Genomic DNA, 25,835 nt, shown 5'->3' with positions numbered 1-25,835 from the left:
CAATAACGTATTAAAGTATGTTTGGGTGAGCAGGACAACACTGTCATGTCCAGCACGGTCGACAGCATGGTCCTAGTGAGAGTGTTTTGTGTGCATTGGCACGAGCATAGGCTACTGCCTCTACGTGTGTATGCCCGCGTGCGTGTTGCTGAGTCAGGCGCGACCACTCTCGGTTCAGCCCGTTGCTCTCTCTCTCTCTCTCTCTCTCTCTCTCTCTCTCTCTCTCTCTCTCTCTCTCTCTCTCTGTCCAGCTCTTTGCCAGTGAGACTTTGTTTTATCCACCGACGTCATTCATACGGTCTGGACAGCGAGGCGCGAGGCTGCCCTCTGCTCGTCGTTAATTGCGTTTCCTACCGACTAACAACTTGTTTGTCTGTTAGCGCATTTGCTGCCCATGGGCGCTGCTGTTTACACAAGGTGCTGCTCCGCCGCCTGGGCTGTCCGGTGCGCCTCTGCGGTCGGTTCGGGACGGTATTGGGCTCCGCTTTTATGAATGAATAACGAAATGCGAGTGACTGCGAAACTCCCGAGCAGCCGGGCTCCCGGGGGGCTAGCCACTGATGAGAGGGATTAACGACGGAGTGGAGCCGCGGCTCATTGCGGAAAAGCCGAGTCTGACTGCAGGCTGGCGAGGAAACGCACCGTGAGGGAAACGGGCTCCATAGCGTAGAGCAGCGGAACAAAACCGCGGTTACCACAATGTAAGTTTCACTGAAGCTGCAACTCATTAAGGGATGTAGGAAGAAGGGGTCCCTGGTATGGGTGCATGCTTTATTTTTGTCAATGCTTCATAAATATCAAAGCAATACCGAGATAATTGCTCAAAGTGTCTGATTTATTGAACCATAATACCCACTCAGGTGTAAGAAAGGCCTTGGCAAGCTTCTTCTCAGTCATTTTCAGTGACATAACAGTGATGCACCGTCTCCATGATACCCATGAATAATAAGGACCAGAGCCAGGAGAGGTGCCTTCTTTCCATCGTGGATCAGCATCTCCCTGTGTGATGCCTCCTTTCACTCTCAACCTCGAGTTGTCTGGCTTGCAGGTCCATCCACATCGTGGCTCTGGGCAGCGAGTGCCCCGGTGGAGTCGGGCCCGGGGAGGAGATCATGGGCCAGGGGCAGCTGCAGGGAGGCCTGCTGTGGAGTTACCTGGGTCACGGAGCGTTGGTGGGACCCTGCGACCTGGAGAGTAGCCTGCACAACCCGGCCTTCATGGAGTACACCTCACGTGTGTTTGGAGATGTCACTGTTGTGGTTCGGGACTGTCCCAGCTGGGTAAGAGACTGGTGGTGTGTTTGTTTGCAGGACAGAATGAGAAAAGCAGAGAGCTGCATGGGTTGGTACAGTAACCTATCAATCTTTGCTTTGACATATTTGCTCATTCATGTGTCCATCCCTAATATACATATTAAAGGGAACCCTTAAAAGTAATTTTGGTGTTGCTTTGGCTCTTACCCCTACACCTTCCTGCTTGTGTCATACCAAATCAGACTTGCAGATTTGCAGAGGAAGGCAGGCCAATATGGCAAAACAAGCCATAAGAAAGTGGTGTAATTTTGTCCATTGTGAAAGGGTGTACATCACTTAACTGATATGCTGTTTACTTTTCATTTTGCTTCTGTTTCTCAGAAGATGTAAAACATTTAAAATTCCAAGGCCACTTGCCTTCCAGCGCTGATTGCAGGGTTTATAAAAATGGCTCTATTCTTAGGAGGACGCTATTTTAACATGCACTGCAAAAAAAAAAAAAAAAAAAAACTGATGAAAGAACTTTTGTTCTTAATAGCATATGAATTTGAAATGAAAGCACTGTTATGATTTTGTAGCAGCATTGTATGCTTCCTATTATGGGGCTCTCTAACCCTGTCAGGGCTGGTGCTGGGGAAAGTCTGTCAGTCTAATTCTATGTCTCTTTATTCAAATTGCTCAAAGCTTTCTGAAGTGTTTTTTTTCTGCCTAATGAGTTGAATCAGGTTGGTTTAGATCCGCTACCCTCACGCAGGTCCTTGGGGGTAAAGTCCCAAGAGCAAGACTGAGGTATTTATACATAGGGAGACCCAGAGGGAAAGCGTTAGGGTTAGATGAGGTGAGTTTCATGGTACAGATTGGCTATGCACACAATTCAGTTTATTGCATTTCTCATGTCTGTCGTCTTCTGACATGTTACTATTTGTATTTGTTGTTCCTTTCTTCTCTTTCCAGGACTTGTTGGACAGTGACTGGGCCAGTGTGCGGAAAGTTCTTGAGCAGGCAGACATCCTGGTCATTAAATATTCAGTCACTGACAAGCTGGCCTTCCAGCAGGTCAGGAACGGCTACGCCCCGAGACTCCGCCCGCTCCTGAGGCATTGGGGTGTACCTGTCATCCTAGTTGCTGTTGGAGCACGGCTGAATGGTGAGGATTCTTTTGTTCTGTGTTTCTTTTTTCAGAGCCAAAGTGAGTTTAGTTCTGCAAACAGCGCCCTGACAACTGATCACTCCTCTAACTCCTCCTCTTTGTCATTTTGTTCATGAACAATGTTTGAGTTTGAGAGGAAGCAAATAGAAAATGTCTTCATCTTTCAGCAATTGAACTTGATATCCTGGTGTCTTAAGGTTAATTTACAGTTGCATCAGTTGTTGATTTTGATTTTTGGGACAATATCATGTTTTTCTCGTCAAGCCAGTGAGATCACTGCCTCTGCCTCGTGTCCTCTACTGCGTCCTCCGAGCAATGAGGAGGATGCTCATGATTAAATATCCTCTTGGCTCTCTTCAGGCTGTCGGCACACATGCTTCGCTGCAGGAAACACACCATAGCAGGACATTCAATTTATATTTTTTGCCCATTAGAAGCCTTGCAAGCAGATCAGCTCACAGAGCATTTGAATGTGCACTGCCGTGGCTCAAAACTGCACCACAACAGCAGTCACCTGGGTCTAGCCTCACTGTAGGCAGCTTAACACATTAGGCTTTAACATACATATATATCTACACTTTAGTGAGTTTGCATGCGTTTTTGCAAACACACTGACCCTTGTCAAATCCAGACTCTGTAAACAAGCCCATCAAACGCACTAGACTGTATTTTTAGCTTATCTGCTCAACACACTTTGAGATCCTGTCAGAGCTTCACTGCAGAATGATCACAGTGCAAGTCAACTCTTTGCTGGGAGAGATAGATGGAGTGGGAGGGAGCGGGTAGCTGTAGACCGGAGCCTTTGTTTGTGTTTTTGTTTGTGGCTGCCGTGCGTATTTTCATGCTATCCCCTCATGACTGCAGAGAATGACGGCTGAGCTCTGAGCACTTCCTGCCGCTCGACTTTAGACCACCTTAGGCACAGCTGTGGCAGAGAGAGCGCTGCCGTACGTGCATTAACGCACCCATTAAACCAGCGCTGAACGCAGGAGCACAGACAGATTTATCCAAGGGCACGCACACACGCACCCTCACGCACACAAACATACCACTGATATGCCAAGTCACCGCCTGTCAGACGCTCACACACACTCTTCTTTTCCTTCTGCCTCTCACACACACACTCAGTCTCGCTCTCTCTCTGTGTGTCATGCCTGTAGGTTATTAGCAGTATGATTTATCAAATGCCTCAGCACTTAGCTGTATGTCCTGCTCATCCCCCCGTTCTCTCTGGCTCTCTCCTCCTGTGTGTTGTCTCTCTGTAGTCTTTTTTTCTTCTTCAAGCTAATCCCCCTAATTTTCTGTCTGATTCTGTTGCTTTTGTCCCTGAGCACACGTGCCACAGTATGGCTGGTCCTAGTGTACGTGCCACTGCAGATTTTACACATTTAGGAGATCTTATTCTCATGTTATTGTATAGGAATTCTTTGTTTTTTCTCAAAACTTATTGGAAAAAAAACGATGGCTTGAAAGTACCACAGCAACATCATCATCTCAGGAACCAATATAGGCAAACACAAGAGAACAGGAAATAACAATATATTAATTATTGGATGTCCACTCTGACACGGCTAGAGAAGTTAGGAAGTAGGGCAGGTCTGCACCATAAAACCACATATGGCTGTGGCATCTGGTTTGTATATTCTGTTTTTGCAAAATATGTTTTTCTGTTTTAATTTGGTTTACGAAATGTTGCGTTTCATGTTCTGATCAACGCACAAAGTCACTTGTAGTTTTAGTGTTAGTTTTTTGCACTTTTTTGTCCAGTCTAGAAGGAACTATCAAGAAGCACTAACATTTGAAAAAAATGTATGTGTATTGGCTTTTGGATCTGAATCTTTATTATTCAGTAGATTCAACATGTTCTTTTTTTTATATATTTTACTGATATATTTCTGATTTTTTTTTTTTTTTTTTTTTTTCAATTAATTTTGGTTTTAATAATTTTTCACTGCCCTGATTGGTCCAGTCTGTAGGTTGACTCTTGATCATGCAGATCACAACCACCTAAGTAATGGTGTGTTTATGTTCATATAAAATATAATACTTGTGGTGTTTTGTCTGTGGTTATCACTGCAGTGTGTACAATTTGTGTCTGACTATGTTTTGATCCATGTCTGGTATGGTCGCTAACATTAGGATTTAAACTGTTGTGCTCAGTTAGTTAGTTAGTTTGGTTTGTTCTCTTGTTGGAAATTCTCTTTGTGTCTGTGGCAGCTGTCAGATAAATACAACTAGAACAGAAAAGACTTTACAAATAAAGACAGACATTTAACAACAAAATGCTTCAGCGTAACATCACCAAAAATCAGGAATTACATACAACAAAAGTGGCAGACCACTCATATCTTTAAAATTTGCTTTTGGGCTTATATGGCAGTTCATTTCTTGTTTTAGTCTTCTATATTTAACAAATGGATTCATGGATTTTATATCATAGTCTAACATGGGACAAGCATTTCCTGCATCAGCTGATCAAATTATACCAGGTTCATACATCCTAAAAAGCTAAAATCTCCTATCAATGACTCATGACTTCTCATATTAAGTCTTTTTTAGATTCAGTTGTGTGAACAGTTTGAATGATTTCATCTTACAGTTAAATTCACTTCTCTCTGTCTTCAGATGAGGGCCCTCCCTGTACGTGTCCATTGTGTGCGTCTGACTGGAGCAGCTGTGTGCCTCACAGTGAAGGTCTGCAGCTGTCCCGGGACCTGGGGGCCACCTACCTGGAACTGCCTTCTCTCAACCACGTCTTTGTTGGACGCTACTTTGGCAGCGTGGTACGTGATGACGCCACACCGGAATCACAGGATCTAAATAGGAATTTAACGACAACAGTGGAGTCACATCAGTCACCTCATACACTTTTTAACTGTGCGGTTGAATAAGCACAGACGTATATGGTCAGTGATGCTGAGTGAGTTTTTGAGCATTCTTATTTTCAGAACAAAAACAATTTTCCACACATGTTTTCAACAAAACGAGCAGCAGTGACAGCAGCAGCTCCTCCTGTCTGTTCAACTCCATCAACATTTTCAGATCTGGTCTTTGAGTAGAGGAGACAAGGACAAGTAGCCACAATGGTCTTCTGAAGAAGTTGTTTCCAAAGCAAAGAATTGATGATGTAACAGCTCTATTTTTGTACCCTGTGTTTGAACTAATGTGTGTATTTCTGTATTGTTCAGCTGGAGTACTTCATGATTCAGTGTCTGAAACACAAAGCCAAAGAGAGGCCAGAGAAGAGGCGAGGGAATAAAGTGAATGAGCTTCGTCCCCCACACTTAGAACAACCAGGTCAGTGGAGTACTATGGTATCTAAATACTAACATTGCTAATGCTGTTTTGAACGGCATTTATTCTATTTTTGTCCTATTGTGTTCTATAGACAGGCAGGTTAATCAAGCAAGTTTTTCAGAAGAATTTAAATCAATTATTTAAATGTTATTAATGATAATTATTGTTTTTATTACGTTGTTTAAGTTTTGATTTCATTAAATTATTATCGTTGCTAAATTGGCTTTTTTATGGTGCATAGAGAACATTCAGACTGACGGGATTGTTTCTTCTCGAGCTCACAGAGCCATAAAAAGAGCTGAGCACAAAGGTTTTATCCAGATCAATATTCTCTGTTCCAAACTGGAAATAAGACGGGAGACAAAGAGCAAGGTAGACTACTTTTATCCACTGATGTTTGAATCAATTTTAGCTCTTTTCAACACCAGATGCAGCAACAACTGAGTGTTTAGTGCCTAGAGCACAATCACCATAGTGATTGTTTTTGTGGGATAGGAGAGGATTACTCATTAACCTTATCCTTAACTAAATTTTCTTAATCAGTTTACGTATCTGACCTGGGCACTAAAAAATCACTTATCGAGCCAGATCCAGACCTAATTCAGTTCTTTTTTATTATGTGGTCTAAATTCTGCACCACGGTTTGGGCAGGTGTCTGCATCATTCTGTGTCCGAGGGCTACCTGCTTGATCCTGCCAGTAGCATATGTCTGTGTCAAAGATAAAGCCATGCAAGTCTAAGTACACACAGACGCTACAGAGGAACTGTGAATGGCTGATTAAATCAGTTCAGTTTTGAATGACTGACACTGAATGTTTGTCCCTCAGTTTTGGAAATTTAGGTCTGAAACTAACAATTATTTTCATTATCAGTTAATCAGTCAATTGTTTTAACGTCTAAACAATTAATATTAAGGAAATTGTGATGGGCTGGTAACATCTGCATGTTGTTTCGCCTGACTGATGAACAGTTCAATACCCAAGGACACTCAGTTAATTGTAAGTGAAAGAAAACTGACAAATTCTCAATTCTTTGCTATTAGACAGGCTGGAACCAGAGATTGGCATTTTGCAAAATAATTAATTATCGACTAATTATTTAAGATCTAATTTAGTCTTAATCCTTTTACTTGAAGTTCAGGATTTCAGATTAAATTTTAATTAAGGCTCAAAAAAAGCCATACAAAAATCAAAAGGTTTTAGTTTGTCAGCAGCAACAGCGAGACACTTGCAGATTTATTGCAGACTCACTCAAACTGCCTTTAAGCCAGTCAGTGTCCGCTAACACAAAAGGCTAATTATGAGGAGAAATAAATGACCATGCTTGTAATGATCAAAAGAGGCGAGAACTGACAGAGCCACAAACATACATACGCAGCTTCCAGCTGAGACCCAGTAAAATTGATTAACGTAACAAAGCTTAAAGAAAACAAAGCAAGCCAAGCTGGAGTGCTGTGTGGCAGACCAGACTGATGCTGCTTCTCCTTTGTTTTAATGTTTGACCTTTTTATACGGTGGCACTCTTTCTCCTAATTGGCTAAAGGACGGTCTGATTAAATCTGCAGCTGACTGCCTTTCCTAACTGCCGGATGTTGCCACAAACTGAAAGCTCTCTGTGTCTTGAATTTCAAATGATATCATTAAAAAATGAATTTGGCTTGAATCACAACCCCCACACCACAGACAGACCCAGCAGCCTTTATTTTGAAGGATGGTGTCCACTGCTTCTATAAGGGATGCTGAATTCACAGCTACACTCCTGTCTCCTGTCTTTACAACTACTACTACTACTACAGTGTGACATTTTTCCATGTACAGTTTACATTTTTAGAAATAAAACAGCTGGGAATATTTAACACAAATAACACTGTCAAACTAGTGTTAAATATTGATCTGACCATATTGCTGCTCTGTGTGTTTAAACCTGATGCAGTGACTGACAGTTTCATGGCGTGCCAAAAAACTGTTGGTTCCTGTCCAACACTGCTTACGTCTACTTACGGTGTGGGTTGCATTAAATATGATGAGCACTGATTCAGGAACACAACTATTTTCACAGCCAAATCTGAGAGGCCATGAAAAAGGAGATGAGGTCCACAGCAGAGCCAATATTAAGCATGAATATGAATATAATAGGACAATGATTTGTCCCCCAACCACAGGTTTTCTCATTTGTAGTTTTTTCACCACAGTATTTTTATTGTGTTCACTGTTTTCATGGTTACACTCATTTCTCTGCAAATCATTTCTCTGTAACGGTTGTCTATTCAGGGTTTTTCTACATCTTTAAACATTAACCTTATTTAAAACAAGCTTTTGGACTTCCTTTGGATTCTGGGATAATTTTGTTGCTTGCTGGTGTATTTTTATCAACAAAATAATCTAAAAGATAACCGCTAAATGTCACTGTTTGGTGTCAGTTCCTTGAGAGGACAAATCCTCTGTAGAACACAAAGACATTAGATTTCTCTTTTTCTAAAGTAGACCAGAATCCAGTGCAGTAGTGTCAGCTTGCATCTTTGCAGGTCTGTCATTAGTGCAAAGACAAACATATCTGGAAGCGTTTTTTTCTAACTTGAGTAACAGGGCAGGGCACAACATGACATTGGCCACTCTCTGCTCTTTCCTCTTGACTAAAAGGTCTCACTACACTATTGCTTTCAAATTCACTCTCTCCACATACCCATATACACCCCGTTTCTCTCTGAGTTTTCAAAACTCATTGTCAAAAAAAGGGGAAATGACTAGTAGAAGTAGACAAGGTAGATTAAGGTAATATGAGTACACACTGCAAGTGTAAATCAAAACACACCTGCTCTGTATATACCAAATTTGATCGATTTTCCTTTAGGGAACAAGCTGAATTTCAGCAGTAAGTGTTCATTAACTGAACTCATCCTCCCTATCTTTCCCTCTCTCTTTTTCACCCTCTGTGCTAACTCTTCCTCCCACCATTCAGCTCGTCTTCCCCCCATCCGTGTGGAGGAGTCCAGCTTCTCCCAAGACATGCAGTGGTTGTTGGAGCGTGGTGTGCAGTTCGCCGATGTGGCTTTCTATGCCGGGGATTCTGGGAAAGAACTGGGGTGGGCGCATGCGGCCGTGCTGTGTGCGGTCAGCCCGTACTTCAGACAGCTGCTCCTGGGGCCCAAGACCAGGTAGGAAAGATATTAGCACATTCACGAGTTGGAGCTTAATAAGCTATTTCACCACCTGAGCCTGTAGCCCTCAGGAGCTAAACCCTTCCCGTAAACTCCTCCTTAGTGTAACTGTGAAGCACTTTGTGCTGAATTTCATCTCTGGTTGGACAGGGAACGTCCACAGTCACGGTGTGTTTGCAGAGAGCGGGACGCAGGCCCCCATTCGTTGCTGTCCACCTGGGATGGGGGCATTATTGATGACCTGCCACGATCAGAGGGGCACCTGACAGGACGACTCTCCCGTCTGGTGGTGAAGGACCCGCTTCTGTGTATGTGCTTGTGGGAGACTCTCATGTTTATTTACAGAGGTAAAAACCACCAGTCAAACACAGCACACCCAGATACAGCTGAGAAAACCAACATCTTAAATCTGCTGTGGTGTCTTTTGCAGAATATTTCAAATAAATAAATAATTTCCATTTAATCTTTTTAACACCCACTGTTCTACTTGTGAGATGCTAGCACTATGTAGAACTTTCCCTGACAGTTTGCATTATGAAACGTTAGGCCTACACAAGTATGAACCTTTCATATGCTGATTATTTTCTCACTTAATTAGTTAATTAAAATATGTTTGGAAGCAGTGATAAATGTCACACAATCCCTCAAATACAACAATCCAAAACCCAAAGATATTCAATTTACTATCATAGACGACTGTACTTAGGAACAGCTGTGCTTTGAGTTAATTGTCAACGCCGGCATGCTAACATGCTCAGACTGTCAATGTAAATATGTTGATGTTTAGCAAGTATAATTTTTATTATGTCCACCATCTTAGTTTAACAAAATTTTCTACTCAACATTACACACAACTACAGCTGAGACTGATGGGAATGTCATTAGTTTTGGACAAATTTAAATTTTGACCTGAAGGTGAAAAGTCAGGTCCGATGTCAGTTATCAGTTGGCTTAATACAAAATTTCATGACTGTTGAGACATTTCAGTCTCGGCCATAGAGCCACGCCGCTAACATGGCTAAAAGTGACTTGAACAATTACATGATTTTCAAAATTGTTACAGATTTATTTGCTGTTGATCAACTAATCAGTTAATAAACCAATGTGTCAACTCTGTAAAAAAATAAGAAGGGGAAAATATGGTGTCTCCAGTTGTTTAAGTGAGTGTCATTAAATTATTTCTGCATTAAAAGTTGCACTAACCTAAATCATAACGACAGGACAGACGAGCATCCCATCCCCACTGATTCAAACCCTGTGGTTCCTCCAGAGTGAAGTTGCCTAAAATGACATCCTGGCATCAGGATCAGTTGCATAGGAAGTGCCAAATAGAAAGTGGGGATCAGATTACGAAAGCATCTCCAAAACAGCAGCCAACATGCATTTCATCCAGAGAAATCTGGAATCAGCAAGGGTGGCTCAACAAAAAAAAAAGAAAATCAGTTTCCTGATACTAAACACTAGACAGTGCTCAGTGTATTAACCAATACTACTATTTGCTATTTGTGATGTATGAATCAGAGATATTTGAATATTTGCAGGCGTTTAGTGTTGATTATTTGTGTGTTGCTAAATGCTGGTGTTTCACATGGACATTTTAAATAAGTTTAAATAGAGCCAGAATGACATCCACAGCATGGGAACTCCATTCCAGTTTTACATTCAGTTACTCTTTTTCCAATAATTTAGATGTGATGATTAATGTCCCCTGGCAGCAGAAGGCAGTTTGCCTGCTACTGGGTCTTGTCCAATATTCCATTACGCTGAGGAACAGATATCAGTCAGATTGAAAGTGCCTGATCGTAAGCAACTGTAGTATTTTAATCTAGGATCTGATCATTCATCGTGTAATAGTGTGATCCCACACTGCTTTCTTAACCCACATTTGTACTTGGATGCCTCGGAGCACTCATGTTTCCTTTATCTCCAGCCAGCTTAGTTCTATTAAACATTATGGACATCAGTGCACTGAGTGACGTCTCTGCAGAAATTGAACTTCCATCAGTTTGACGGCTATTGGGATTAGTTGATAGAAATCTGGCTCTGTAGCCTGTTATAGCAGCCTCATATTTACATCAACAAGTGATGAATTCTGTGATGAAACTGTCATGTAAAATTAATAATACTATATATTAACCTCGCTTAACAAGGATTATGCAGGCATAAACTGTACAGTCAGAACATTTGCAGACATTGTATACTGTGGGGCTTGTATCCAAAATGTTCCCCAGTCGTGTATGAAGCCTAGATAAACAGGCATGTGATATTCTCTGTGACTTTGGTGCTGTAATGAAAATCTTCTCGTCTGCGGCTTATAGTCTGCAGTGCTGTGCTTGCTGCATGTTGGATCACAGGGCCAGTGCATGCCAGCAGGCTGCATGTTGTGCAGGATTCCTTATGGCAAAAAGCTGTGCTAACATCTGATTCATGGCTGCCTTTTAGCATGTATGTGAGCAGCACTGATGGTCTGACTGAACACACGTCTGCGCGTGCACACACACACACACACACACACACACACACAAACACTAGAGGCAGACACGCAGACATATTCGCTGAGTGTGTTTTGTGTATGTGTGCTTGTGAAGGCTGAGCGGAGAAGGGAAGAAGATTATAGGGTTAGACTGAGTCTGTGTGAGTAACTGTATGAATAAGAATAAGAAAAGAAGCAGTTGAAAGATGGAGAGAACAGCATGTATTTTCATGCATGCATGTAAGTCCTTGTGTGGATTTTTTTTGAGTATGCGAAAAGGAAGATGGGAAAGTGAGGAGTAGAAAATTCTGAGAAGGGTAAAACAGAAAAAAAAAAGAAGGAAAAAAAACCGAGGTGGTGGGACGTGAAGGTGTGAGGGGGTGGAGTGTAAGGTGCTGATTTTCTGCATTTCTGTGTGATAATTTGATGGTGAGAGAGTGTTTGGGTGGTGGGAGAGCTGGGCACTAGAGCATACTGTTAATGTGTGTGTGTGGTTTGGAGGGAATAGCATGTGCTGAGGAGAATACGAATGTCACGTTTCCATAAAGCACTGCAGGGAGACAGCATTAAGTCTTGTGTGAAAAATGACTAACGTTAACCTTCAACATGGGGGGTCTGGTTGTATGATAATAGCAGCTGACCTCATATCAAGTGTGTGTGCGTTTCTGTATTAGTGTTCTTTTTTAATTGGCTAATCAGACATGAAACATTGGGAGCACATTCTGCCAATGTTTGTTCATTTGCAGTAAATCCACAACATGCCGTACTTTGCTTTGCTAGAGACAGGACAAATATCTTCTGCTCGCAATTCAGTTCAACTCATTTGTTGATTGTAGCTTATTTTATTGACTCAGCAGAAGAAATTTCCATAACAATATCATGTCTCTCTAAAGACAGCGTCACACTGGTGCTGTTATTTCATGCTTGGGGTTTTTGTCACTGGAGTTTGTGTGTGGACAGTCGCAGAGGCCGTGACTTGTGCTTGTGTGATGTTAACACTGTGAGACTCTGTCTCCTTTTGTAGAATCCTACTGAATTATTGAATTTGTCACTGGGTTGCCATTGTGTGTGTGTGTGTGTGCACGTTTAGCACAAGTATTACATGTATATGACACTGATGAATCATTGTGTGTGTATGGTCATTGAGGCCTTATTTGGGGTCACATTGTCGACCACACACTAGTTGTTTTTTGGGACATGTCTCAGTGGGGGAAATTGGTTGTAATTTAGTTTCCTTCAGTTGCATTTAGCACAAACGTCACTGGTTTCTGTCTTTGTTGGGGTTTGGTTTAAATTAGGTGAGATTTAGAGTCAGGAATGTAGCAGTTATGGATGAGATTAAGGAAAACCTTTGGGGAATGAGTGTTAATCTGTGCTAAGTGTTTGAGTTTGTCTGTGTGTTTGTGTAAATGGGTGAGAGGAAACAGTTCAACATGGAAACTGACTATATTTGTGATATTATGTAGAGGCAGCTTTTTGCATAGATATTTTGTGCTATTTGTTTTCCTTCCATTGCACCTATGAAAACATCCACCAGCCCATCCAGTGCTGTTTTTTAGTGTCTGGCTGCATCATGTCAGCACCGCAGCTCCTGAGCTAATCTCTCACCTGCCTATGAGGTGTCTGCACTGTGCAGTGTCATTATCCTGGACAGTGTGTCGAGGTAATCCCTCTATCACCCGAAATACCGTCATTATGAACTAATGATGAGCTAAATCCTGTCCAGTCCAGCTCCCTTCTTCCCTCGACAGTCTGTTTATGTCCCAGTGAGACAGAGTGCGTCACCCCAATCAGGCTGCCGGGCTGTGCAGGCTTTAGAAAGGAGTATGCCACTGAAATGCAGCGCAGATGTTTTCAAATGAAAGTTTGCTTTATCATGTCTGTGTTTAAATAGCTTCACAAGTTTAGCTTACTTCAGCTAGTCATGGAGTCTTTATACTTCACATCCTTTTTGATGACATTAAGTCAGCATATAGCACAACCCAGATTTTATATTTCCCTGTTTGTTTACTGTATATCAATAATTTAAAGCCATGCTAGCCGCGTGGTTTTAGGGACAGCGATGTCGGTCTGTCAGTTGGTCATTTGACCAGTTTGGCCCAGAATCCAACTCCAACTCCAACCATTGGATGGATTGCCTTGAGTCCTACTGACCTTAGTAATCCCCTGACCTCTAATGCCACGTGAGGCTCATATTTGTGGTTTTTAGTGAAATGTCTTAACAACGGTTGGAGTTGTAATAACTTCAGTGCTTCCTTACCTTTTTTACTTTATGCATCATAAGGTCAAAATTTAATTTTGTGCAATACTTTGGTTTTTGACCAAAAATCTGTAAAACTAATGACATTCCCATCAACCTTAGTTGCACTCTGTGTTTAGTGCTAATTATCAAATATTATTAGCATGCTAACACACTAAACTAAAATGGCGAACGCGGTATACAAAACCTGCTACTGAACAACATATTAGCATTATCATTGTGAGCATGTTAGCCTGCTGACGTTGACACTTATCTCAAAGCACTGCTGTGTCTAGCACAGCCTAAAAGAGCTGCTATAGCATGGGTGTAGACTCTTGTTTAAAATACAGTAGTTAACTTTTTCAGCTTTAGCCAGAAAAATTGGTCTATACTGTAATGTGACTGGATGAGAAACAACTAACAAGTAGACTTTATTTCTATTTAATTACACATATTGTGCATGTGAATTGTGAAAATAGGATGAAAACTTTACATGTCTTTACACTGTTTGTTTAAAATTAGTTTTTTTAGTAGCCAGCAACCAACTGGAAAAAATAAAAATCAAATTAAAGTAAAATCAAATTAGAAAAAAAAACAGATTCATGAAGGTAACTTGTTTGTTTTGCCTTTTGGTCACTGTTTCTTATCAAAAGAATCTGGACCGGGTGTCCCATCCATAACCACAATGCATTATATAAGCAGAAAAATTTTAGAACAAGCCAGCTTAGTCAAAAACAGGCCCTGAGTATTCGGTGTAAGGTGCGTAGGTGGTCAGAGCAAGATGCCAACGAGAATAGAGTTTGCCTCTGTGTTTCTGCAAACTGTACTATTGTGGGTCCATACAGTCAGTTTGTTTATGGATGTTTTGTAGGAGCATGGGAGTGGGAGCACCTCCAGGAGGCCCTGGAAGAGAAGCTGAAGAACTCTCTGGCTGTTGCTCAGCTTATGGAGCGCATACGATCGCTCATCGGGAGAGAAAGGGTGAGGTCTTAAATTTTGAAATCACCTCTCCTCTCTTCCTTTAATACACACAAATTTCATATAAAACCTTGTTTGAGATTGGGAAATCTTATGTTGTGTATGCTATAACAGCCCTCTCCAACAAAAGAGGTTAAATATCTGTAATATGTCAAACTCGTTCTTTGAAGATATAAACACATGTTTTTATGGTTGAAGTCTAACAGAACCTTAATTAACAAGACCTTGTTTAGAAAGAGCACAGTAATAATGTGTCTATAATTAGCATATTTACATAATTAGTGCCCATAATCACCTCTCAGACACTGGGAATTAGCACAAAATAAACAAGAGATGCTCTCAAAGGAGCAAAATCACAACTCACGATCTTTAAGGAGTTCACAGTCACATCTGCCATGAAATCCAACATTATGTTAAGAAGTTCAGCGTCACATCTGAAATGTCTTGTCATAAAACATAAGCTGGCTCTGTGTAATAGGCAGCAGACTTGAACACTTAGAGAGACATCAGGAGATATGACATGGCTGCGTCTGACAAGCCTTCGGCACCAAGTATGGTGGACCAACCCATCTGGATAGAACTAGGTCTTCTACCTGAGGCGGTGCACCAAGACACGTTAAGGCCACTTTAACGTGATGAGACACCCTAATGTCCTGTCATGATTTGATCTCATCCTCTATAAACACCTCCAGGACATCTCACTCTGTGAAATTTACTTTTCATGAGCTTTCTGTTGTTTTACAAATACATAGCAGCTTGATTCTGTTGCTGTCTCTACTGTTTGCTGAACTCTGAGAATATGGAGTTCTTTGTGTGCTTCACTTGACTGAGAAAGGTCACATGTTAATGGGATGCTTTGACGACACTCATTTGTGGACTTAACAAAACCACATGTGCACATACACTCTAAAAAGACACACTGACAGCCTTTCTTCAACTACTGACTTCACCTGCTGTACAGTGCTGTCATCTGTATTCACATATATTGTACTATGCACCCTTTACATGGCAAAAAATGAGAAGTAATATGTTAATAAATACACTGTTGGGCTGACTGTCAGGTTCTTAGTCTGTTCTCAGTGTTAGCCAGTTCCATCATGTCGTTCTTGGCATTGCAATTCAAGTATGTTTGGGTAGCGCTAAGCAAGACTGGCAGAGAGGCCATTTGTATTCCACAGGGGAGGTGGTATAGATGTACAGAATTGCAAGTGTGCTGGTAACTGGTACCTGACATCCTGCAGAGGAATGTTAACTCCCTGTCTGTTTCTTTTGGCTTCCTCTCCTCAATTTCTGTGTGTGTGTGTGTGTGTGTGTGTGTGTGTGTGTGTGTGTGCAGGGCCCCAGGGATACCCCGAGTGCGCGGGCAGCTCAGCTCGGCCCCCAGACTCTTGTCAACCTCTTCAATTCTCCCCTTTACTCAGATGTCATCTTCATGGTGCAAGGTGGGTTCATGCTGATCTGTTAGAGGCACACACACTTACAAATGCATGCACTGTCACACAGCAGAGACAAGTGACTTTTTATTAGCCCTGATTGAATTATGATCTCGGTCCCGGGCCTGGTCATCCATTTGGAGACGAAATAAGATAAAATGGTCCGAGCGACGGGCTCCCTTCCGTTCCCATCATGTTTCATCTCACCAAAAGCTTTTCCATGAGCTGCACTTCTATTAAACGATCAAACTGCGAAATATAGAAATAATGGCCAGAAGCCTCTCCTAATCAATATATATCTCATAAAAAGTGCAGTGAGCTTTTCTCGTCTTTGCACCTCGGGGGCTGCGAGCTCAACTCTTGGAGGTCACAGAGGAAATTTCTAAAAGAATATTTAGTGCATTTCTGATCTGTTTTTTTCAATCTTGACTTTCTGATGGAGTGTGGTGAGAGCTGTCACTGGCTGTTCATGGTGATTAATGACAGCGATTATAACAGGACTCGTGTCCGCGATTTACATGTCATTTGTTTCGTGTTATTTAATGGCCCATTATGAGAGATCATCACTTGAATTAGATTTGGTCTCTATTCTTCTGTGATCATTCCAAAGAGACAAATTAGTGATATTAGGAGTGTTTGATTAAAGTCAAAGCCAAAGGTACATTCTGTTACTATTCAAGAATCAATATATTAATTATGAACTGTTTATAGTCTCTGGCAGTGCACTTCTTTGGGACTTTTCCAGACACTGCTAAGACATTATAAACCTAGATGTTAAATTTACATGTGTGTGTTCTAGGCAGCGTATTGCCAGCCCACCGGGCGGTGCTGGTGGCACGCTGTGACGTCATGGCGGCAATGTTCAGCGGAAAGTATGCAGAGGCCCGGAGCCGAGTGGTGCCCATCCACGGAGTCTCCTCAGATACCTTCCTGTCTTTCCTTGAGTACCTCTACACTGACTCCTGCTGTCCTGGTGAGTTTACTGCACACAACAAAGACATGTACACAACTACACCACTGTGGCCACTGCTGTGTACAATAAGATCAATGACTAAATGGCTGCTATGACTGCAAACACATCTCCAACAGAAGGTCCTAAATATAGTAATAGACAGCCCCCGGTCCTCTTTATCTTGTGGACTAATTAAACCCTGTAGCAGATTTTGTATTATGGTGAGATTGATTGCACTCAGTGTGTTATTCATTCACCCGCCTATAACTATACCCTCAGGCTGTTCCTGTAAATAAAAATAGTTTCCTTAGTTAAATAAGCGGAAAAGCTAGAGATAGAAGCTCAGTTGAGATGAAAGTCACTTTATATGCCATGGATCTGACCAACAAAATGACACCTGTTCATGGAGGTACAATGGACCTTTGATGTAATTTTAAAGTACCCGAATCAGAAAACACTTGAGAGTGGTACAGTAGTGTTTTCCTATAGGCCTTGCTACTAAACAAAGCGCAGATGACACGTCCCATCAACCATCTGTGTGACTGCGACATGCTGCCAGTGTCAGTCTCAGGAGGCGCGTGGAGAACAGCACTGAGCTTAAAATTAAATTAGATTTAGTGATGACAAAATCAACCCGTGGCATCACTGCTTCATCTGCTTTTAATGGTGCCAAATGAAGGCCCCAGACGTGTTGTTGTTTTCCTCTGTCACTCTCTGACACATTGTGCGCTGCATTTTCGAAGTAATTAGTGCTGATAAATCTCTTTGGTGGTGGCAACGAGCGACACAACATTACATTCAGACAATTATATGAGGAGCCTCTATAACCTTAAATTTTATTGAGCAAGTGACTCCCTGTAATTTGAAAGCTTAGCTGATACTGTTGATCCCACTGAAAATCAACAGTCAGCCTGCAGCTCTGCGAAGCTTTCGGCCAACCCTCAGCTCATATGTTAAGTTTGACAAAACAAATATTCAAACCAATTCACTCAAAACTATAGACTGTTCTCAGTCAGGCTTACACACACCGATCGTAGGGTATGGCCAAAGTAAAAGAAGAACATTTAGAAAGACATATATTGAGAGGTTTGTGTACCAAATTAAATCTAAAATATTAGTTAGTATTGTTCAGATGGCTAGAGGGGCTACAATACGATTTGCTGTGTATCTGCTCTTGTGTGCTAACATGTTGGCCAAAATGAGTGGATAAGCTGATATATCAAGTCAAGTCTTCTTGCTATGTTTATTTTCGAGTTTCCTGCCTCCTAGTGGTAAAAGTTTACCTAATGCAGCCTTGAATGACAAGCCTTTGCAGTATTGTCTAAAGGGGCTTTTGAAGGTGTGTGTGTGTGTGTGTGTGTGTGTGTGTGTGTGTGAGTGTGTGCGTGCTTACATGACAACAGTGGTGATATCACAACTGCAGTCCCTTTGGATTAAGCCTTACAACTGCAGATAATTTACAAATTCAGAAAGCACAAAAGAATATGTGTTATATACCTCCATTAATAGCTATTAAAAAGCTTTTAACTTTTAGTTACAGAATTACATTCACTGTCATGTTTCTTTCCAGTATAGTTACATAATGAAGCTGCTGCATTGACAGCTTAAAGCTTCAGAATAATCAGTTCTGAATAAGCAGCTCTCAGGAGCTGACGATCCCCTTTTTCTGTGGCATGGGATGTTTTGATGAAAAACTTTAACAAGCAATCCCTCAGTTGCTGCTTAGGTACAGGGAGGGTAAACAAGCTGTTTCCAGAGATACAGCTTCAGGTTGAGTCATGGGAGCAGGAAATTAAAGGCATGAAACAGCTCCAGAGGCTGCAGTCGCTGCACTGTTATGCAACAGCTCAGCACTCAAGGTCAAAGCAAGGTAACTCCACCAGTAGCATCAAAAACAAAGGGTGTGAAATCAAAGGAGAAGCGCGATTAGTGTTTCATTCATATAAATAATAACCATACATATGGTAGTAGAATACATTCTTCATGCTCATTTATGTTTTTTGGGTGGTTTGTGCAGTCAAATAGAAGAAACCCTGTATATGATTGCTGCTAAGCTGACAGTGCACCAGCCTGTCAGAGCCGCATGCAGAGTTTGACTCACATAAATGACAGGAATCAGATTAAACCAGGAGTAATTTGATTTGACATTTTGACATTACATAATAGGATTGACAGTACTCGTTTGACATTTGTTGCATGTGTGTATTTAAGGATGTTATTTGACAGTGTGAAAACAGCAATGGGGAATTTACTAATTTGTTTTATTTAATGTGATTTGACTAGTGAGGTCTATTGAAAAACACACAGCTGAGATTTAGTCCTTGTTATGATGTTTGTTGTAAGCACAGAAATCATGTTGTTCTTTTGAGAGATTTCCGTGAAATCTGTTGGACATTCAACAAACGTTGATGGTGCACAAAGGAGGTACTGTAGACTGCACTGACTGTAATGTGACTTTAAGACACTATGTGAGAAATAAAATGGCATAAATACATTATTTGATTTTTGTGGCTCCCTGCTCCACAGGGAGCAAAAGAATAAGCTGTAAACTTATCATTGACATATTATCACATTATATAGTTACATATAACTATGGCAAATGTGTTAACAAATAATTACATATATTTATTGTTACGCAATATCATCATTAATTTGGAATCATGTTTCTTGCCACTTGATGGATACAAGTCAAGTCACTCTCCTTTAAGCTCTGTTTTGGTCTTTTTAAAAGCCTTTAAAATTCTGCTACAAGTTTCTTTAACTGATAGAACTGATGACTTTGTAATTCAGCATCTTCTAATTCTGTGTGAAAGACACATTAAATACTTTTATCTTTATATGGTTGTTTAGAGCTGTGGCTCTGTTCCAGTTTGATTTTTAATCTTAAAGGGAAGTTTTTAAACCTCTGCTTTCCTCTGGAGGCCTCATGCTTAAAAATGTACCCAGCTGTTGTACACATCAGGAATTAAATGTAATCTGTATAATGTGCAATGATGTAAGTGTATGTAGTATATCAGACAGTGTTGTGTGTGTTTGTGTGTCCAGCCAGTGTGCTGCAGGCCATGGCCGTGCTGGTCTGTGCTGAGATGTACCAGGTGAAACGTCTGCAGCACCTGTGTGAGGTCTGTGTGTGTGCTTACCTTCAGAGCATGCCCAGTAGAGAGCTGGCATCAACAGGTATCAGCGTGGTCCGACTACTCCGCAGAGCAAAGGTCAGTGCAACTTTGCATATGATTTGAGAACAGAAGCAGAACCGTCAGATAGTTTGTCTGTGTAGAACGGATTCCTACCTCAGTATGATATAACATCTGCTACAGCCAACTAAATGGAAATGATTTGAAAAGCATTAATTATTAAAAGAATAACAGTCTCTCCGTTTCAATCGATTCTCAGTGCCACAATGCAGAGCAGCTGTACGTCTGGCTCCTCCACTTCATCGCCAACAACTACCTGATCTTCAGTCACAAACCTGACTTCCTGGAGCTCTCGGGTCAGTGCAATATTTTTTCTTTAAAATCTGACGATTTTAAATAAGCCTTGTAAGTGATGATCAAGCAAATTAAAATGCAAAATTAAACAGCTCATTTCCAATTTTTTTGCGCAGTATCAGAATTAATTTAAAAAAGTCAGAGTGCTTCCAGGCTTTTTTAACACAGTATGTGTAGGGTGGGCTGCATCTGTCTCACTTAAATGAATGCCAGGCTTCTCATTTCTTTTTGTCAAATGGGACAAACACTACAAAATACATGAGGTGCAAGTTTGAGAATCAAACATGGCTACAGACACCTGTGAAAACCTCTGTATTTTATGCTTTTCTGCCATACAGCACAATATGGCAGTATTTATGTTAGACTGTGAATAATGTCTCCTTATAGTATTTAAGTTTAATACTATAAGTTTATGCTTGAGTTACATAAAACACTTCTGTTTGCCTCTCAGTTATTACAGTCTTTTGATTTAACAGACCACATAAAAGCAGATAAAGACAGGCTAATTACAAAGATTAATAGCATCATGGCTCTGGTTAGTAGCAGTAGCAATTTTTATTGTCATTATTAGTCATACACATAAGACTTATTTAAGGTCAATGGACGGGTACTGAAGGGCACAAGCAAAGTCAAAGGCCAGTATAAGGGGACAGCACATGATCGATCACCGTTGGTCTTCTGTTGCTTGTCGGTGTAAACAAAATCTTACCACATATTTCATCCATTCATGGCAACAATCCAAGAAGTTATTACTGTATGTGTTATCTGTGAGTATGCGCCAAGTATAGTAAATCTTGCTGTAATGGTTTTATCAGGAAAACATCCCATAGCTGTGTTTGCAGTAGGTTATGGTTGTGTCTTTGTGTTTATGTGTGTTCCAGAGGATGAGCGTGAGCAGGTGGAGCGGCTACGATGGCCATCCAGAGGATACCTGCAGGAGCTTAGCGAGTACCAGCAGCGGCGACGCAAACTACGCAAGTCCCGCTGCATAGTCATGTGACCCCACCTGGAAGCCACAAGCCTGTGGAAAACAGGGGAGAGAGGGGAGGGGAATCAAATGAGAAAATAATGACAAAGAGTGAGGCTGTGCATCATCAACAGTGGAAAGAGAGGAAACAGTTTTTTTCTGTTTGTGCTGTTGGATGAAGGACTGACTCTGGAGGATACCGCTGCAGAGGAGAACAGTATAAGACTCCTCAACCACTGGGACAGCGCTGTATGTACAGTATGTCAGGCAGTGACATACACCACTGCGACACTCCTCTCTTCCCCTGAAGGAATGTGTGCGTGTCCTCTGCATAAAGACTATTCCATCATGGGCAACACAAAATGACTGATCCTTTAAACCCAATATGAATTTAAAATGACTGTCTGGCCACTGGCCAGAGGCTCTGTAAAAGATTATATTTCTATTGGCTGAGGCTGATGGATTTTGAAGATCAACATTAACACAGAATGGCTCCATTACAAGTACAGATATATCAAATGACCACACATCTGTTAGACAACAGACCAGGACCATGTTGCGGCCTGGTTCACACTACAGTAACGGGTAATGTGACTTCAGGTTGAATAAGAAGGAGAAAACTGTGCTGTGAAGTGTTTTCTTCTCTACTCGACACCCGGGGATGTCTGTGTCTCTTATGTACGCTGGACATGGGACTGCTCCATCTTAAATTAAACTCATGATGACCCATGGTGACCCATGATGCATCTGTGTCCCGTTGTATCGGGGATTGTGAAAAAAAAAAAAAAAAAGTGAACACGTCTACATGCAGCATTTCTTAAGCTGAAATAACTCTTGAGCCTTCAACTTCTCAGTGGCCCAGTGAGCATTTCATCTGAGCGGTGACCTACATTAACACTGAGAGCAGAGTGGAAAGCAACTGGTAATGCTGCTGGTAACACAGTCATGCTCCTTTTCATCTGTAATCTAACAGACCCTCAGTTTAGCATACGAGCAGGACCAATATAATTACAATTCTTCTATTAGATTCTTTCAGATCTTTAATGCAACATCAATGAGTGTCTCAGAGCCAGACTGATTTTATTACCATGTTTTAAGTGGAATACATTATGACTGTAGTCTGTGTCAAATGAGGCCATTTCACTTTTCATTAAGAAATTACTTGAAAATTAAATTCTGAAATTAAACTACACAAAGCCTGTATCAAAATCAATCAAGTGCTCTATACACCAAATCCAGAACAATAATCAATGTCTTTTTAAACTTCATTTAAAGCTGGACTTTTACATCATTTCCTTTGCAGGTTAATGTGAAATACTGTTGAAATTACTCCTTATACATGTGCAATAACAAATACTAAGGGTCTGTCTCTGTCACACAAAAAAAGCAAAGGCCTTTTGTAGCATTTACGTGTACAGACGGGATATAAAGATTTAGGAAAAACAATCATATCATGAACATAAGTTGGTACACTAAAACCACAATGCCTCTGGGTGAATACACAATATTTATTTTATCTTTTTTTTTTGAAAGGTTGTTTTTAATCATAATGAGATTATGATTTATTGGTGCTGCAATTATTTTTGTAAACTATACTGTATATGGACATTTATGATTTTTTTTTTTTTTTTTAAACATTTGGAGCAAAGACAACTGGGCCATACTATTTTACAGTCCAATGTTTCACTGGTATTTACTTTAAAAGGATTAAGAAATTATTGATTTGACAAAACTGGGGGACAGAAGCCAGAACAACTTGTCCGACAATCCCTCAGCAAAATGAAAGCAAATAAGATCAAAGGTGACATTTGTGGCTATTTTTGATACAGTGGATCAATATAATTCATTAATGATCCACAAACTGCATGTAGCTGTGTTTGTATCCAGTTCTTGCAGTGCTGTAGCAGCAGGCTGTGTATATAGTACAGACCACAATCACTGTCAAGTTGTTATCTAACCAGTTGGTGTGTGTTTAACTATAATGACGACAAACAACATTTACAGTGTGTGTCTAGTTCGAAAAAAAACAAACAATAAATAAACGCCAATCTACTCTTACAAAAGGAAGATGACTCATTAAATAGCAGCTGAAACACTGGACTGTGAATCAAAGTGTGCCCCAGTACGGCATCCACTCGAGACACTCGCGTGGCTCCACGGGGCCTGTGCTGTACAGACTGTAGATAACATGGCGTCTGACTTTAAATAAAGACATGTTTTAGAATGAACGTATCACAGACTCAGTGAATGTCTGTACTCTGTTGTGTTTGTATGTTGCCGTACAGTCACAGTCAGGTGTGCAGGTGTCTGCGTGCATTTTGATTGCAATTAAAATCAACCTGTTTGACCGTAAGATGGCTGACAGCCACCTTAAGCTTCTACAACTGGCATTGGCTCTCCAGGTCTCCTAACACCATTCTTCCAAAACATATTATTCCCTCATTAGATGGCTTGATGGCGGTGGTGGAGAATGCAGTCTAAGTCCAGGATCGGACTTCACAACATGTTTGTCTTTCACACTGTGTCAGATTAGAGTCGTCAATCCTTACTGTGACTTGGTCAACAGACATGACAGACTACAAGTTGGACCCCGAGCAGTCATGGCCTGTCGTCCTTAAGGTGCCGGGGACCGACTGTACTGTTGCATCTGACAACACCAACAACAACAACATGAATGTTTATGTATGTAGTCACGGTTATATTAATCAAAGAGGACCTTGTTATGTTTGCAGGGGGTGAAGTCACACCCACGACTCACCCTGTGCGGAAGCATCTGCTCTCCTTATGTTTCTCCGCCCTTTTATTCAGGCGTTTCCTTAATTTGTCGACCATCTGTACATTTCCATCAGGATGTGATGCAGTGTGGGCCCAGAGCAGATTTTACTCCTGCCTCTACCACAGAACAATTCATTGTTATCTCTTTGAGCACCACCTTGGGCATCTTATTCCCTTTCGTTTATTTATTCCTACTCTAATGAGAGCTTTCTGTTACTAAATCATGCACTTAATGACTTGCTTTGGGTCTTCTGAGGGGAAACACCTACCTCCTTTTCTTGCCTCCTATTACCAATGCTACACATTTCTTATTCTCTTCACAGCCAGACCCTCGGTCTTTCATATTATATGAGTGTGTGTATATATGGAGGTAAAAGAAGAGTCTGTGCAGTGTCCTGTACCTGGAGGTGTGGACCAGGTTACTGCAGGGCTCCAATGGACCGCAGCATGTCCTTCAGGTTACCACTCTTATCCAGTGCCGCCACATCACTGCCGCCTCCAATGCACTCCTCACCGATGAACACCCGTGGGACCTACATTTCAAATGAATACAAGAAAAACAGGGATGCAGAAGGTTAACATGCAGTTACTGATTTTAAATGTCATACACAGGGTTAGACAATATGATGAGACAATGTACATTTGTGTACCAGTCCATCTTGTCCATACCATTGTAACTATCCCTTAAACATCTCTGGGTGTATCAGACCAGTATGGACAACGCTGCAAATTAATAAGCACAACTCATGGCCGTTAAAGGCTTTTCATATGATTTTTGCACAAATGAGATGTGTAATTGTCAGGGAGCTAATTCACAGGTCTATTCCATCTACCTCAATAGAGGATTTCATTCATATCAGCCACCCCTTCTCATGTGCTTTGGTTGAAATCCTCATTTATGGATTTCAAAAGCAACTGTAGTCCAAGCAAATAAATAAAAACCAGCAAATTAATCAGAAATTTTACAGCTTCAAACGTTGTAAACATAGTTACTATGGCTATCACTGCAAAGCTGTTTTATTTTGACGTGGCAAAAGGTTTATTTTTGGCCTGTTGATGCCACTGCACTGCGGTTGAAGTCAACAAGGAAGTTGATTACACACATGTAAACGCCTCTCCTCAAAGTGAGACTCCTCCGTTGTTTACTAAGGCCCGAGCGAGCGGCTGTTTACCGTGCGGGCTCCGGTAAGTTCCATGAAGTAGTCCTGCATGCTGTCCATGTCGCTGCGTCCACTTATATCAATACACTCCAGATGTCCGGGTTTGAACTTATATTTGGCCAAAACTTCTTTGGCCATAATGCAGTACGAGCACGTGGGCTTAATGAACAGCACCACTTTGTCTCCTTTGATCTTCGCCTGCACAAACTCCTGCGCCATTTTCGGTCGGTCGGTAAAGTGCTGCGGGAATAGGACGGAAAAGTGGCATCAACAGGAGAGAAGAAAGATGTTCGCTCTGCCCCTTTGTCAATTATGTTTATGAGGATGACGTAGGTCAGGGCCTTTCCTTCTTAAAGGGATACTACATACTGTTGCGCATGCACCGAAGCGCGTGGGTTTTTTCAGTATTTAATACTGAAAGTGAGGGAGTAATGCCTCTAATGTTCAGAATACAGGGCATGGCAGTTTTAACCTGTAAACGAGCCCCGTGGACAAACGTGCTGTTGGACCCAC

At 41.3% G+C, this 25,835-nt stretch overlaps 2 protein-coding genes across 2 annotated transcripts; one reads left to right on the top strand and one right to left on the bottom strand.

Annotated features, from left to right (window-relative positions):
- The first annotated feature begins 250 nt into the window (after positions 1-250).
- rhobtb3 (Rho related BTB domain containing 3) lies at positions 251-20,811 on the top strand. The gene is made up of 12 exons (XM_056386779.1): positions 251-701; positions 1,049-1,280; positions 2,208-2,400; positions 5,029-5,186; positions 5,592-5,700; positions 8,659-8,854; positions 9,008-9,204; positions 14,441-14,550; positions 15,884-15,989; positions 16,780-16,953; positions 19,978-20,144; positions 20,326-20,811. Coding segments are annotated over exons 1-12 (1,785 nt in total). The 5' UTR covers positions 251-699; the 3' UTR covers positions 20,467-20,811.
- A 140-nt stretch (positions 20,812-20,951) lies between these two features.
- glrx (glutaredoxin (thioltransferase)) lies at positions 20,952-25,623 on the bottom strand. Its single transcript, XM_056386792.1, has 3 exons — positions 25,335-25,623; positions 24,564-24,695; positions 20,952-21,441 (listed from the first exon to the last, which is right to left on the bottom strand). The coding sequence occupies exons 1-2, from the start codon at positions 25,539-25,541 to the stop codon at positions 24,582-24,584; spliced, it is 321 nt and encodes a 106-aa protein (XP_056242767.1). The 5' UTR covers positions 25,542-25,623; the 3' UTR covers positions 20,952-21,441; positions 24,564-24,581.
- Positions 25,624-25,835: the final 212 nt, after the last annotated feature.

Source organism: Seriola aureovittata, chromosome 2, assembly GCF_021018895.1.
Source record: "Seriola aureovittata isolate HTS-2021-v1 ecotype China chromosome 2, ASM2101889v1, whole genome shotgun sequence".
In the NCBI taxonomy this organism is placed as follows: Eukaryota; Metazoa; Chordata; class Actinopteri; order Carangiformes; family Carangidae; genus Seriola; species Seriola aureovittata.
The sequence above is the reverse complement of the archived record's forward strand: the minus strand, read 5'-3'. Positions and strand labels throughout refer to the sequence as shown.